A 17,129-nucleotide genomic window follows, 5' to 3' on the forward strand; every position below is an offset into this window, starting at 1 on the left:
TTTTCTAATCACAGTATAACTCTGATGTCAAATCAGGCCAAGAGCATCAATATAGAAACAATACAGAATGTAACAATTATGACGTTACTTTATTATTGCAGAAGTTCAATTATTATGAATTGGCATAGAAAAAAAATAAATGAACAAATAAAAGATATCATTATTGAAATGCACACTGATTTTTCAGCCAATGTTGCCTTACATCTTTATGAGTGTCAAATAAGGACATCAAGTTAGAAAAGTCAAGTCCAACAGTATTCAAATTACAAAAATCCGAAGATACCATTTCTGATTTTTAAGACTAATTTTCTAACCAAATATATTTAGAAACTTAAAGTCAATGCTAATGATTTAGCTAATGATTTGAAAATGGATATACAAATAACAAATATACTGGATATTTTTATTAGCATTTTCCTTTTGTCAAGTTAATGGGAATTCACAAAATTGATCAGAAACAAAAGGCCCCACTAACTATAATTTGTCATATTATGATGCAACTAATTACTACTATATGGATTCCAATTTATCATGAACAAAATTATGCAGACCATAACTTAGGATAATACTTTTTGCCTTTGAGGGCAATTCTGTTATTCTGTACCAGTTTCATAAAAGATATCACCTATGTTTAGACTTCAATATTTTCTTAAGAAAAAGTAAATCTAACATCATGCCATATTATTATACTTTACATTATTATACTTAATGATCCAACATCATTAAATCAATCTTAACATTTTTCTTATTGATGATGGTTAGGATATTCTGTTGACTGGCTACAAAGACTTGCTTTAAAGAAAGTTAATGATCCGTGACTCCTGATGAATCATGAGTCCTCCAGGTATTTGGATTGGAGAAGGATCTCTTGTTTGACTTGATATTCTGAAGGTTCTATAGAAAAATAAAAGTAACAGTTAACAATATGCCATTTGAAGGATTTTATAAATGTGTGTGTGCTTATATTTTGGATGGATTCTGCACCCAGAAGGGAAACATAATCGAGTTCCTAAATGTAAAGTCCCAATAGTAGAATGTTCCATGGTCTTTCAAAGAAGTATCATGCGTGTGTCTGTGATCTCCAAGAAGTCATTTTCAAAAAGAGACCTTTCTTTCCTCTAAAATTTAAGTTTTTAATTATCGGTTCCTCTGCAAATTTTTTTGAATGGCTAGGGCTGTTTTAATTTAGCATAACATGAAACAAATGCAAAAACCGTAATCTTTACTGCAGAAAAGTATTCACAAAGATTAGACCTGACCGCCAGGTGAGTGGCACCAGCCTTCTGTCATGAAGGAGACATTATGTATCTCCAGACGAGAGAGCACATAGGTTTTGTTGTTGATGATGCTTTTGTTTTGTTTTGTTCTTTCTTTCCACCACGGCTTTTACTTTTATCATTTATCTAACTCTGGATCTGGATCTTTCAAATTACATGTAAGGATCAACTTTAAATTGGGAGGGAAAGTAATTTGTAACTAAATATGACATACTTAACAATGAATGATTTGCTTTAGAATACATATTACAGCAAATTCAAAACTTTTGTCTATACTGCTCCCATTGTCATCCAGTAAAAGCGTATGCCTTTCTATGTAGACAAGAAAGAAAGAAAGGTTACAGCAGATACACAGGGAATTTTGAATAGCTGTCACCTTATTTATCTGTGGCACAACAGTAACCTGGAAAAAACTGTGGGCCCATGTGGCAGGTGTGAACTTTATACATTATGTGTGTGGTGCTAAGAAATAAAGATTGAGAACTATTAAAATAAGATTTTTGCTAGGCTAGAAAACTGTTTGCAGGTCTCTTAAACAATATGTCTGTGATGAAATATCGAGGCAGGCCCAGTAACTGAACAGTGCTCTCAAATATTTTAAACCAAATAAAGGAAAGTTTAATAAATTCCAAATGCTATTTTTCCCCTTAAAGCTAACTTTAACTATTTGGCCTTTAAACTATATCTTGGAGCCCAAGGAATATCGTCTCATACAAATACAATTTTTAAGGCCTTGGAGAAAAGCAGTTTGTTTTAGTCTTGGTATTGGTAAGCATCAAATTATATGTTTAGAGGGGTGGGGTCCAACAAGTGGATATGTTTAGCTGGCACTGCATTTAAAAATCGGTAAGATTGAAAGTCCTTAGGCAGAGCCTACACTCATCATTTGCCCGACTCCTTCGTGTTGCATACACCTCCCCACTGGAGTCTTTCCTTTCAGCTGCCTGGTTGTCAAGGCCTTTAAGTCTGAGATTTCTGGAAGAGCAATATGTGTACACGCATTGTGTAGTTTACCGAGTCCTCCTTGCTGAGCATCACGAGATAAGAGAAATGTCCATGGCCTCTGCTCCTCTCTGGGCCTAATCTTACTAATAAATATATTTTATGTGTGTGTGTATAATATATGTCACATATATTATACATATGTGTCACATATATTATACACACATAAATATATATTTCTTCATTAACACTTACGACATTCAAATTATATCCAAATACACACATATGTTAATGAATAAGCAAATAAACATCATTGATATTTAAATATGAAGCTATTTTTTTAATTAAAGGTAAGCTAATGTATACCATTTTGTCTCTATTCGTAAATGTTTTATAAATGGAAACATTTTAAACCCTAGACATTTAGAAATCTAGGGATTAATATGTCTCTAATCTTGAGTCTCACATGTAGCTGGAGCATTACCCCATTCCAGCAATGAAGGCAGCCAAGGAAAAAGAAGATTTGGAAAGAGTGAATAATAGCAATAAATCTTTCTAAGGGTACATTGGGAGGCCTCATTAAATGTCTCTTTATAACTGTATATTAAAACATGAATAAAATTCATTAATAGATAAGAAATTAGAGTGAAGAGTAAATCTTCAGGTGAATATCCGCTGTATGACGCATACAACAGGTCCACTGTGAGAGCTGATTAATCCTGCAGATGATTTGAATAAAGAATGCAGCAAAGTTCAATTCGGATTTTGTAGGAAAACCAGGGGAAAGATTGATCACAGTTTAATTGGGGGGGAACAATGCATATGTGCTGTAAAAGCCAATGTAAAAAAATCCCCTATGATCACATTTCCCCTACATATGAAGACTGAGAAGAAGGTTTCCACCAGCCTAGCCCACATTAAAAGTTGATTTACGGTGTCTTAACGGAGAAGCTTTCCTTCTCCAGCCCTTTGTAAGCTCTGCCATGTGCAATGTGCTTTCCCAGGGCTGATTCCCTTCCATCCTTCCTTCTGATCTGTATCCAGTTACCTCAGCTTGAACATAGCCAAGAGAAGGATTCCACAGGTGACTGTCATGCACATGACAGCATAGATTACTTCTCCTGGAAACAAAAGGTTCAAAAAAAAATTACTGGATTTTTAGAGAGAATAAATAATAAAAACATCACAGAGGGTTGATTTGTAACTGACCATTGAAGGCGGAACGAAATCCACTTAGAGTGATTTCCTTTGCATGTTTTCTTTTATGCAACGAAATGCCTTTGACATTAGACAGGAGAGGATAATCTGAAAGAAAATAATGAAAATGAGATTAAAGTATTTAAAGGTCATGCATTAATTTTATCCCATGGGTTGTAATTTGCTCTATACTATAGGGCAGCAATGTATTCCTATGACAGTATTTTAATAAAATCTGATGGATTAGGATGAAAGTGAGAACACTTTTCTTAAATGTTGACAGCTTTTTTTCCACCTTTTAATCAGATAATTACCTTATATAAACTGGTTTTGGGGGTTTTGTTTTGTTTTTCAAACCATGATTAGAAAAAAGATGACATTTTATAAGAGAGTTCGTTGTATCTTATATAGAGAATAGGAAAAAAGAGACAGTAACTCTAGGCTACCATTGGGATATTTAAAAAGATTCCTTCTTTACAAGAGTGATTGTTTTAATGTGCTTTTAATCACATCTCATTTTCCTAAGACCCACTGTATTTACGAATTCTTATAAAGGAGGGGCCCTAACCAGTCACTCTTCACCCTTCCACTCAGACTCCTCAATGTCTGCCTTTGCTTATTTCCCATATTTTGTCTCCCCTTTGTTACCCCTTCTGTTTCTATTGTTGTTACCTATTTTTGTCTCACTTAAGGGCTCCTCTTGGCAACTCTGCAGCCTTAGTCTTCTTGGTTCTGTTTTTCCAAAGACATTTCCACCTCACCTCAGAACTCACCAGAGAAAAGGTGCAAGCCTTAAAATTAATTAATAGATCTATTTTAGGTGGTTTTTGTTGATAACTTTGATGTGAAATCACCTCTAGTTTTGACTCATTTCAACACAAATATGAATGTCAAACATACCAATAGCCAAATAACCAATTTCTTTGATGATGATTTAGGTGGATTTTGAGGCTCAAAAAGAAAGAAAGAAAGAAAGAACCCCCTCGAGAGAGCCTTTACTGCCCTCTGTTATAGATGCCTCATGCATTTTGAGACCTGGAAGTCTAAGTTTGAGTAGACAGTTTGCAGAAATGAGTGTATCAAATAGTGGATATTACATCCGATGACAATGAGTGGCGCTAGGCCCTGAGCAGGAAGGAACATGAGAAGATATATTACTGACAGTTCCATTCTCCACCCAGGGCTGCTGCTGTTCAGAAGCCAGCTCTGTGGAAGCCAGGGTTTGAGGTCTATGTTAGGAACAATCAGTAGAAATCACAGGAAACAGACTGTTTCAGATGAGTAACAAAACTCTCAGGGTGGGCCCAGGAGAAGCAGCCCGATATAAGAGCTGGAAAAGTAACTGAGGATTTCCTCATTAGAAAACCCTTTCTCGAGGAGTCTGGTACTCTAAAGCAGTTAAGACATTTTTAGTTCAATATTTTTTAATCTCCAACTCACATACTGTGTTATCATGTATTTATAGAAGTCTGATCTTAGGAAGGATGGGAAAAAAATCAACTCTTCTTAATGAAAAAGTAATAGAGATAGAACTTGTGAAATTTTTTTCACTTTTGTGGTTATAAAATATATTTTTTATTTACTATAAAATTGGAATGAAAAAATTGAGCTATTTCAAATAATATCATTTTTAAAATAGTGGTCCTTCTTTTTGAAAGAATTTTAATCAAATTGAGCATGCGGATTTTTAGTGAAATAAATGATCATAATAAAATTTCATATTTAAATCAATTCAGAATATGAAGTATAAATTATTTTACTTCTTTTTAATTCTATGGCATTTTGTGAAGTTTTTGGCAGATTCACGGCCTAAACGTAAAGGTGTATGATACACTTTGGCCGATTATTCGAACGATGCTCTAGTTTTCCTTTTTGAAATTCTATCCCTAAGTATATTTGGTCTAGTTAGGTATCACAATTCATCTTGGTATAAGAAAAAATGTACTATTTTGATAAATTAGTCTATCATTTAGATATACAACTGCCTACAGTAATTGTTAAACATTCACCTAGCGAGGTTTAGAAAGAATTGTCTCATTCACTAAATTTCACTCACATGGAACTCATTAACAAAGTTATAATAGATCAATGACAGAAATGCTAGCTAATGATCCCAGTGAAAATTTTAATATGTCTAGCAATCACTCCACAATCTTAAATATTGCACCCTAGGAGGATACCAAATATCAGTGCGAGAGATTAATGTTACAGAGAGTTTCTTGGCTACTGAAGCCCACTGGAGATTCTTCCCCGCCTTTTATAAACAGTGAGGTTTACAGTGTTTTATAACCATGAAATTAAAGTCGGCAGAGTTAATAACCAACCTCAGTCCCACACCATCTGCTATATTTATAGATAAACACTGTCAGTGACTTGTTTATCTTAACTCGTCCCCTAGAGGAATTAAACGCTATTATGAACTATATTGTAAAATCCCCCTGCATTTGAAGGGAAATCAAGATTAATTTCAGTCTTACATTAAGAACAAATTTAAATAGTCTTCTCCCCAAATCAGCTACAGAGACCCGATCATTTCTATTTTCTTCTTTTGCAAATCCTTGGGTGGCAGAAGCCGAGAGCTGATGGAGACTGAAACTCTACTTTGCATAATTTATATGAAATGGCAAATACGTTGTAAAAAATGTGGTAGACCAGATACAAAATGGCTTAAAAATAAATGTCACAATACTTGAACTAGAAATTAAACATATCACAAACTACACATTTGTAAACCTTCAATTAAAATTTTAATTAAAACATAACCTAGAAGAGTCTGGTTGGAAGAAAAATTTTGTGAAGTGAACATTTTCATAGAATGGTTTAGAAAATATGTTTTTTAGCTGTTTTTTGAATTGTTAATGCATCACATGGCATGGTTAAAATTTTATTGTCATCTTTCCATGTTTAAATAAAAGAAAGCCAATACTGCGGCAATATCTTGGTGAGAATGAAAATTCAAGGATGACCTTCCTGGGTATCCAAAGGTTGGTGCTATTTCTAATTTGGTCAAAACACTTTCATCTGAAGGTATATAAATTCCCAAATTGGAAGAGAGTTTTTAATTATTTATAAACACCTAAGAATCAGGACAGAGATTCCATATATCATGAACTCTTTCAATCATAGTGTATAAAAACCTCCTTCTAAAAGGGAGTTAAGGAGCATTGCTATTGGGAAGAAAGGAAAATATATAAGCATCTTTAAGTTTGAGAAGACAATACATTTGTAATATGATACAACAAGGTGTAAACACATATAATGAGGATAGACTAAATGAACTAAATAATATACTTTTCCTGAACGGTCATAACATGCATCAACAAGGCATATCATTTATTTAGTTCACAAACTTCAAAGGAAATAAAACCATGTCTTAGGTTTATCTTCTAGCACTATGGCTAAACACGAGATGGTTGCCAATCTATGTCTAAACATATAGATTGAAAATAGGAATAGAATATTCATGGTTAGAGTATATATATATAAATACACATGTGTATGTATAGTAGAATTGCAAAATTGAATAAGCCTTCTTAGATTAATTCAAACTTCCAGTGCAATGATCCATTCTGCCTCATTCTTGACTGATAGTCAACACCACTCCAAGAATGAGCCATTTAATAGTTTCTACCCTTCTACTACTCTTGATGCTCAGTTCTAGTTAAAATAGAAAGTACTTTTCTAGACTGCTCTTTTCTCAACTCCAGATAGTAAATCTACATTCTTTTGTTGGTATCACTGCCTAACTCTCCGGCTGCTACGTGTATGTCTGTGTTTTCAGAGAGAGACAAAGAGAGAGATCACACTGTAAGTAGACCACATAGAGCAATATTTTCAAACTTCAATATAAATCTTCTGTTTATCTTAAAATGCCAATTTCAATTCTGTAGGTCTAGGATGAAGCAGAGATTCTGAATTTCTTACAACTTTGCAGGTGACGCTGATGCTGCTAGTAGAATATATGTACATACATATATACCTATATACACATGTTCGTATATATTTTCACAGAATGGAAGGGACAGATGCATGTACCTATCCATATGACACATAAGATACTTTGCTTCTATGTATGTGGTGCTTAATAGTTTACAAGGCGCTTTGACAAACACTGCTTAATTTTATAACTAACCAAATAGGAGTTATTAGCTCAACTTAATAAAAAATATCAGACAGAATAGTTGTCTTGTCCAAGATCACAGAATTGGTAAATAGTGAAGACGTGATTTGTAGCAAAATCTTCTACCAATTATATACAAAATCCACCTCATGGTGGATTACATTACAAAACACATGTAACATGTAAAACATTTGAAGCTTTTTTCAATGTGGCTGCCAATTGGATTAGGAAATAGATTTGAAAAATATTATGGGCAAGTTGTACTTATACAATAAACGTTGTACAATAAGAAGCATTTAATAGTAGTGTCTGATCACAAATGTTCATGCTTATGTATGTTTCTGTTGTTGAGATTCACAATAGAAGAAGTGAAATACGCTCTAACAACTAAAGCATCTGAAATGCCTCACATCCACTGATAGGACACTCCAGCTTGCACACACCTGTGAAACATGTTCATCATTTTCAATGTATTCAGATAAATCAACCACTTTAACTTTGACATTTAACAGAAATATAAAACTGAATGCTGCAATTTTCAAGGCAGTTATCTTAGACCCATTATCAGCAAGAGAATTTTCTGTTTTTGCAGATGTAGAGTTAGGACCATACATAAAGCTTTCCAGAGCAAAGGGCACACAAAGAATAATACACAGAAGATTAGTATAACTGTTTAAAATCAGGCTGGGCTATTGCTTTGGTTGCTATAATCTATGTCTACCTTGATAACAACCTGAATCTTAGAAAAAATATAAAGTAACACCACTGTTTAAAAACTGCCTATATCTGGAATGAGTTTAATAGAAAAAGAATGTATTCCCAAAAGTGAACAGTAATTTTTACCTTGAATTATATTATAAAAGCACTAGGAGAGCTTGTAGTAAGACAAATTTAAGATAAGAATGGGAATAATTTACACTGCGTTTTATCAGTTTCATAAGTCTTTGTTTTCATAGATGGATGTTTTTAATGTACAAAATATTTTTTTATGAAAAAGCGTACGTGACAATACTATTAATTTTCCAGATAGCTTTCTGACGTTTCCATTTGGAACTGAATGACTCACTAATGGCTACCTTTTTGGAAATGTACAAGACTTTACCTGGCTGGCTTACACAATTTTCTCATAGGCTGATAGAAAGCACGAGGGAAAAGAGAGTTAGGAAAAAAATAAAGGAAAGAGATATTTTTTGGAGGGTCTTCATAGTCATTTGGAATGATGAAATGATTCGGAAAGTTTTGTAAGTTATTGAGTTTTAAAATGGAAAAAAAAGTATACAATTGCAGCATCTCCCCTGAACATAATTTTTCAAATCTTCAGGGAAAAGTTGGATATAAAAATGTAATACATGTTATTAATTCTCTTTAGACAGTAACCGTCTTGAGAATAAATACCACATCTATCTAATTTACAGTATAATGTGGCTATCACAATGCCATGCCTGTGCAATTCTCTAATGGCCAAAATGTATATATCAGTAGCTTTCACATTTCAAATAGCATATCTGTCACTGTGTAGTGACGTGCACTGTGTAGTATATGATTATATAATGTTTAGCTCTGTCTCATCTTTAACTGACATGAGCCAAGGGTCTTCACGTAAATCACGTTTTTCACATATTATCATCATTTCTTAAAATGTAAGTTCATGTACCAACTGCACTGCATATGGTTACCTAACCTACAAAAACATATTAAGAAGCTATTTTGCCCAGCAATGAATTCTAACAGTCAAGTTTGTTTACCCATGGGCAGGGGGTAAGTGTCTTGGATTAGGAGATATCTAAGAGCAAAGAAGTTCTCTGAGCTTTAGTTTTCTCATTTGTAAAATGAGACTGGTAATACCTACGTTTGCAAGATTGTTTTGAGGATGAAAACTAATATTAGGATAGTAGAGCTTTGGGGAACTTCATGAGAAAGAATGTGCAGTTTTAGGGAGCAATGGAAGGGAAAACAAGGATAAGAGAAGCGATTCCTTTGATCGTTCTTTTTCTCCTTCCCTTTCTCTGGAAAAATCTTTGTGGCCAATTTACTGAAGTAGAACCCTCTGTCATTTTCTATTTCAGAAACCTGATTCCAGGTAGACACGTAAATTCAAAGCTTGTTAGGAGAGGCAGAGTTTTCTCAACTGTGTTCCATGAAATACTAGTTCAGTAGAAAACTTTTACATGCTGGACAAATAAAAGCTTCCATAAGAAAATGACTTTGGAAAATTCTAGATTGGACAAAATAAATTATGTACTTTTTTGGCTGCAAGAATTTTCTAGTTTTTTGACTACAGTAGAGGGGCACACTTTACCTAAACTCATTTTCTCCATGAGATATATCTGGGAATCTGTAAAAAAAAAATCTTGGAAAACATGGGTATATGTAAATAATATACAAATATTTATATATTTTGGGTGGGTATAAGACATTTATTGAGGATTCTTATTTTACTTAGTAAATGGAAAGTCAGAGGACACCATACTAACAGTATTTTGTGTCCATAACTGTAGGCACTAATTTATGATCATTTCCTCTAGTAAACTCATATTCACAAGCACCTGAAACCACAATTTTTCTTGTTCTCTATTCCTGGGAATCAAGCAAATTTTTCATCCTGTGGTTTGGGAGACTCATGCTGCTCCTATTGCCCCTTGGAGTGGTTGGTGTGAATCAACATTAGTTCCACGTTCACTGTTAGTTGATCTGCTGTTCTTCAGTTTTTCAACTTGTCCTCATGGGATATGGAGGATTCAGGATCTGCCCTCTACTTAGGAGACTCAATCCAGCAGAACTAGGAGTTCATGGATCATTTATACCTAGTCACCTATAAATGTCCACAGGGCTATGTGGAAGAAACCACCACATTTGGACCCAAGTAAAGATTTTTCAGTTAAGTAATTACTTCCTGCTTCAAAGCCGGCACCATCAACAATGGGGTATTTTCATAGGATTATTCGTGACTCCATTCTTATGAAGTTCTCAATCTAGTTTTGGCCGGGGTGGGGGGGGGGGAATAATGTGAGTAAAGTGAGGAGGGGATCAACAAAGGACACCAGGGGAAAGCATGCATTCGCCAAAGGGTGGGAAATAAGGCTGATTTGCATTCTGGGTGTCCTTGGGAATCAGATGAAGTAGTTTCCATGTGGGAAGGATGAAAACAGGAGCAGTGGAGAGCAAGAGCTGTCTTCTGCAGGCAGAAATAACATAACTAAAGCTGAGCTGGAGAATTAGTCTAGTCATGGTAAATAGGCTGGTTGGGTGGGGAGAGCTAACTAGGAAGCTACAGCAGTTTAGGCATGAGAAGATGAAAACTAAAAATAGGAGGTAGAAGCTGGAGTAGAGAAGAGAGGAAGTGTAAGAGTATATTTAAAACAAAGAGGTTTTTGTTGGAAAGCATAGTACACAGCATAGTAGCACAAGCGTTAGAGTCAGACATGGATTAAAAACCGGCTCTGTCTCACCCCAGCTCTGCCATTTCTGGCAACTTACTGGGACTCTGTTCCCTTATCTTTAAAATGGAATAACACCTACCACAAAATTTATTGTTAAAAATTAAATATGACAATACATAAAGAGAGTTTGGAACAGTGTTTGGCACAAAATAAGCACTCAATAAGTATCAATATTAAATATTATGTAATATAGAGTTGTATTTGATATTGAAAATGCAGAGAGTTCAATCAGAGATGACTCTTGGGTTCTTGAGATGACATGATATTTTAGAATAGTTTTGGTGTTAAAGATGAAAGAATAATATAAGAGAGAACCATAGTGTTTGTCTCTCTACTTTTCAACCGGGCTGCTCAGAGAAAAGAATACAGGCTTTGGACTCAGAAAGAACTCCATCACAGTCTTGGTTGCATCATCCACCAGCTGCAGTAGCCATGGACAAGCTAATTTAACCTCTGAGCTTAATGCTTCTCAAATGTAGAAAGGGAACTGAGATTAATAACTCAAAATAATAATAACTATATTATTTTGCACAAAAATTCACTCTTCTTTCTCTGTAATGGATTATGCATCCACCACCCAATGCCATGTGACTTAGAGCACTGCTTTATGTGGAAGAGTATGTTTATTGCCACTCTGACATTGAGCTTGACCTTGATTTGAGTTAGTCGAAAATGTGAGCAGCAATGACGTATGTTATGTTCAAGCGGAAGTTTGAGAGGGATTCCATTGCTTGTTTTTTGTCTCTACCATGAGAAGGGCATGTTCTAAATAGTGGCTATGCCTTTAGTCTGAGTCTAGAAATGGGAAGCAGAGCCTTAGCTGTCAACCCACAGCTGCCTCCATGTAACGTGACCTAGAAATCAAACTTTGTGTTTGTAAGCCACTGAAGTTTGGAGATTGTTTGTAACCACATAACTTAGCAAAGATGACTAATTATAATACATCACAAATGAAAAATGTTGACAAATGGTATGCGCTTAGTAAATATTACATCTTTCTTTTCTCTCCTCTCTTATATCTGTCAATCGAATTTCAGTAGAGGAAGAAGACAAAAAGTAAAAATAAGGTTAAAGACAGGTGAGAAAGGAGGATAGTGAACTCAGAGAAAAGTGGGGAGAGCATTGAAGAATAGTCTTCATCTTTGGGATGGGAACACTTTCCCCCTTTTGGGGGTAAAAAGTGGACAGGAGGATATGCATTCATTGCTGTCTCTCAAGTTCACTTTATTCTCAAAAATAAGTATGAGATGCAACATCATTATCTATACCAGGATTTAAATCATACTCCAGTCAAATAGGGCCACATTACTTTTATTCATAAACACCTTCAGGTTATATTACAGTACAAGGCACTAGGCCCTTGGAAATATGGATGTTTTGAGCTGTTTTGTCACTTTAAATAAACCCCCAAAGACATAATGAGAATTGGAAATAGAGGCTACTAGTGGGTATAAACAATAGAAGGTAGTGAGAAGTAGTGTAGCATAGTGGAAAGAGGCCAGCCTTCGGCTTCAAGCTGCAGAGGCAAGTCCTTGCTCTAAAATTTGCTAAACGTACGACCTGGAGTACTTAAAAAAAACCCTTCTGTGCCCAGTTTCCTATTCTATTAAATGGGATAATAATATTTATTGGCTTATTGTGAGGATTAAATGAGACCAGACATATAAAGTATCTTGCAGAGGGTAGACATACAATAGGAGCTCTGATTTTTTAATTAGAAAAGCATGTTTTGATTGTGGTTGCATATCAGTATTAACTGTGGAGCATTTAAAATGAAAGATTCCTAGGCCTTATCACTGTAGGATTTGATTTAATAGGTCAAGGGAAAAGTAGGGATAAAGTTCTGGACATTCATAATTTCAAAAAGCTCTCTAGACACTTTCAATGCATGGTCAGAGAACTATTGGCAAAGGGTGGAAAATACATGATTTTGGAGGTGAAAGAGAGAAGTCAGACTGTAAACCACTTTATGGTAGGCTAGTGAAATAGAAGCTCTTAATGAGAAAGAGAGAGGAAGAGGTTAGGAGTCATGTTTCATAGATAAACGCCTTTGAAAAAATCAGCAATTGGTGGAGAATAACCAGATATAGGGATGGAACTGCTAAGCCAGTTTTGCCAATTGAAGAAAAATTTATTTGGATCAGTAAGAGATCTTACCACCTTGAAAGTTCTCTTTCAGCTACCTGGCAGTATTAAAAGAACGAAAACAGATAAAAGCAAAAATATTTCCATTGCAGAGGAGGGATGCTAGAATGAAAGTAGGGGCCAAAGAACGGTGAGAGAAATTGACTGGGTCGAAGCAGCCGTGTGGAAGTGTTGGAAAGAGCTATTAGGGTTGTAGACATATGCTTAGTGTACATTTTCAGTGTAATAACTACCATATGTACTTTAAACAAAATACCATTGTACGTTTTAGGCGATCTGTTACACTAGGAAGGGTGAGTGAATAGAGATGCAGGTACTGAATCATGGCTGACCTGGAAACTTAAAACATCAACAGAGGCATCTTCCTACACAGACCCCAGTGACACACAGCAGTGCTTCACTAAGATAATCTGCCCTTTGAAGAAAGCCTTGCAATCTGATTTGTATGGCATCTCTCCATTCAAATTGCCTCGACTCCCAACTACAGCAGAGGTACAATCAGGAACAAGTGGGCTCTGGCCTCTTTTTGCAGGTGAGTTGTTTTGAAAGTCCTGAGCATATGCCTACAGTATCTGGTCTCTCGACATGGGTGCTAATGCAATGGTAAAACGTCAGTCCCAGAGGTCTGGCAAACTCAGAGCATATTGAGAATTGGGAAAGCTCAGTCTTCAGCCACAGTGGCAACCAAAGGAAGCCATTCTACCCGAAGCCAGAGGCTCAAGAAAGGAAAGAGACAATGGGGATTAGGTTCTGAGAGGCATCCTTTAAAAACATCACCAAGCGCTCACACTTTGCCATAAAGCGACTTTCATCCATTCCACATTCTTTAATCTAGACAGAAAACCAATTTGTTTACTGGGTTTTGCACCACAAGCCACAAAGAATTGTAATGAGTGAGAAGAATAAAAATCATGTTATGCCCATTCTTACAGTTTATTAGATATCAGTGTGATGTTAGGGGATTCTTGCAACTTTGAGACTGAGAGAATGTTTACTGATGTTTGCAGTGCTGTAAAGGCTTTTCTTGAACCCAAGAAAAGAACTCTGGAAGATGTTTTGGGACAATCTGATACTAATGGAAGATGAATGATTGTCATTAGCAATGGATTCATGACAAATCTCTACTCCTTGCTCACCTATCTCATCTAAGGGATTCTAATCATCTAAGTATCAAACATTCTTTTTTTTCTAAAGAGTCCCCGTTTAAGATGATATCCTAGCATGAGGTGCCAGGGCAATAACTATTAAGTGCCCACATATGGTGTTTTATGGGAATACATCTGATGCTATAATATTGTTGTCACAAGAACACTTGGCTCTTCAAGCCAGGAATACACATGCTCATAATAAATGATTTTTATGACTTCACATACACAATCATGATGCACAGAAAGTATAAAGGAAAGACTGCTTATTTTATGCAGCTTTGGCACTAACTCCATCCCCAATTATAGGCAACCAGGGGATTGTACGAAGCCAATGAAAGCATAAGGGTGGAAAATGGAAAAGATAACACTATGCTTTCACATACTGAAGGCTGTTATTGTTCAAATTGTAACAGTATTGTTTTGTTGTTTTATTTCCCTCCATGATCTTAAATGCTCCTTCCTTCTTTAGTGATGCCAAAATGTGAGTTGTCTCACTCATCAATGGCAACTCTTTAATCTTTCCTTTTTGGCTTAGAGCAAACAACAAAGGTAGTCATGGATGATTCATACTGTCTTTCATGCTCAGTGGCAGGCTTTTTCCCCTCCCTTAATAATACCTGAGCTTTTAAGGGTAGAGTTGGGAGAAGGTGAAGGTAGGAGGCAGCTGTTCTCCTGTTGTTTTTGCTGAGGGTTTGTACATTTCAGGATTTCCAGATTACAGCCGGGTAAGCATTTTCTGCAAAATAGGAAGCCAAGCCAAATTTGCTGGGTTTCAGGTCTGCAGACAAAATTTAAGCCAGCTGGATTTTATTGGGAAGTTTTGCGTGCAAGTAAACCTAGTGGTGAAACTCAAGCCAGCATTTGTCTCCACTGGAATGGGCTCTATCTTTAGGGCTATCCCGCTGGGGCTCTTCCCTTGAGGGCGTTTTGAATTTTGAAAGGTCCTCAGAGAAAGCTGCCAGATTATTGCCTAGAGTATCTGATTGGAATCTTAGCCTGTGAAGGTGGAAGGTGCAACTAGATATGATGCCTTTCTCAGTCAGTTCTTCAGAGAGATGAAAGGAAGCTGGGTCTCTCTCTGTAATCTGATTTTAAATTACCCCAATTAAAACAGCTAATGATTCTCTATCCATATGTACTTACAAAAACAAAAGCCAACAGACATATATTCACTTAAACACACACACACACACACAACACACAATAGTGCCTGGTCAAAGTGGCAAAAAAGGCCAACTTATGGGATTTGAATACAACAAAAGTTTCACATCATATTTTGAGTGTGCCTTAGGTAAAATTTATCATGTTCCTTGCTAAAAATACGCAGTTTTAGAGATTTAAACTTGTAAATAATAGAAGGAAAGAAACACACTCTATTACAATTATTTAGTGAGTTTGGGATACATTATTTACGAAGCTATTTAGAATTTGGAAAACAAAGCAATAAAAGGTAATACAATCCTACAGAAAACACTTTTACTCTAAATTTCAATTTAGATCTCTGAAAGAATAAGTACTTTTCCAAAGGCAAAGAAAGAAATGATACAGGCTTTCTTAAAATTTCAGTAAAATCAGAGGAAGGAAAAGTTCTTGGCAGACTAATGGTTTTTTTGGCATTAAAAAAAAAAAAATCATTCCAGAGCTTGTCCTGTATACAGACAGCGTGGAAGTTTCCTTAAAGTGTACTGGCCTCATACATATCTGCAGTTGCCTAATCCAAGAATATTAGGGCACATCTAACATCAGAGATCATCTATTTCTGTTAAACTCTTACTAAAATTTAATATGTGAGAAACCTGGGGTCTGGGGAGAGGATAACCAATTTCTTGCATACCACTTGCTGTAGTTGGGGATCCAACTTGTTTCCTGGACTCCCGTTCTTTATATGATAACATGCTGCCTCCCATCAAGCACAATTTTCAAGGATTCCTTTGTTATATACACATGTTCCCTAGGAAGTGTAATATTTATAATCAATTGACAATGATAAATTTCACCTGATTAGATGAGAGGAGTATGTTTTGGTTGTTAAAATCACAGTTTCTGGTGCCCCAGACTGCCTTGTGTAAATCCTGCCACTATTGCCTTCTGTGTGACCTTGGACAAGTTACGAACCTGTAGGGCCCCAGTTTCCTCTTCAGTAAAAGAAATATCATCTACTTTACATATTTCTTGTGAAAATTGAAGTAAACAAGACATAAAATGAAGAGAATAGTGTTGAACACATAGCAAGCACTCAATTAGGTCACATGACTCTGAGTAAACAAAAGACAAGCAAGTTAGCGTTCTCAGCCAGGTACCACTTTAAACCGGCAAGCGACACCTTTAGATGGTTATTAAACCTTCATTTTAAGGATATTTTATATAGCTTCAGTCCTCCCCACATTATCATTTCACAATGTTGAGATGACTTTGCAAGCAGATCCGTTAAAACATTCCTGCGGTTTGTCAAATGTAGGATTATTTTCAAGAGTTTGTCCAGATCTTGATATTATGAATATTAATTGGATGTTTTAAAGATCTGCTTCTGGCCATTAGTCATTCACTCTTTCTGCAGGTGATAATGTGCTCGAACAGCACCAACACCTGATAGTCTTTACTTTCCATAACAAGTGCTGTCAAATGTAGTAAAGCTAAATGCATGGGAAGACCTTGTCTATAGGCTCCACCTCTCTACTCTAAACTCTGGAGCCTTCCAGGAGCATCTGAAGTACACTGTCAGAGAGATTAGAGCATTCCATGTAGTCTAACCTGGTAACTGAGTCTGACTTATTCACTGCTATCCTTGGGAGGTTGGGCAAATCTAGGGTGGACCTAGAGGGCCCGAGATTTTTCTATATGCAGAGATCTGATGCAGATT

General features: G+C 35.8%; 1 protein-coding gene across 1 annotated transcript in view; it reads right to left on the reverse strand.

Annotated features, from left to right (window-relative positions):
• Positions 1–794: 794 nt before the first annotated feature.
• GFRAL (GDNF family receptor alpha like) overlaps positions 795–17,129 on the reverse strand; it is a 63,169-nt gene continuing 46,834 nt past the window's right edge. Inside the window, exons 7-9 of the mRNA XM_070516722.1 lie at positions 3,429–3,524; positions 3,268–3,340; positions 795–894 (exon numbers count right to left, since the gene is read on the reverse strand). Coding sequence (XP_070372823.1) covers positions 795–894; positions 3,268–3,340; positions 3,429–3,524 — 269 coding nt within the window. The remainder of the gene's footprint in view (positions 895–3,267; positions 3,341–3,428; positions 3,525–17,129) is intronic.

Source organism: Equus asinus, chromosome 8 (genome assembly GCF_041296235.1).
Source record: "Equus asinus isolate D_3611 breed Donkey chromosome 8, EquAss-T2T_v2, whole genome shotgun sequence".
NCBI classification, from domain to species: Eukaryota; Metazoa; Chordata; class Mammalia; order Perissodactyla; family Equidae; genus Equus; species Equus asinus.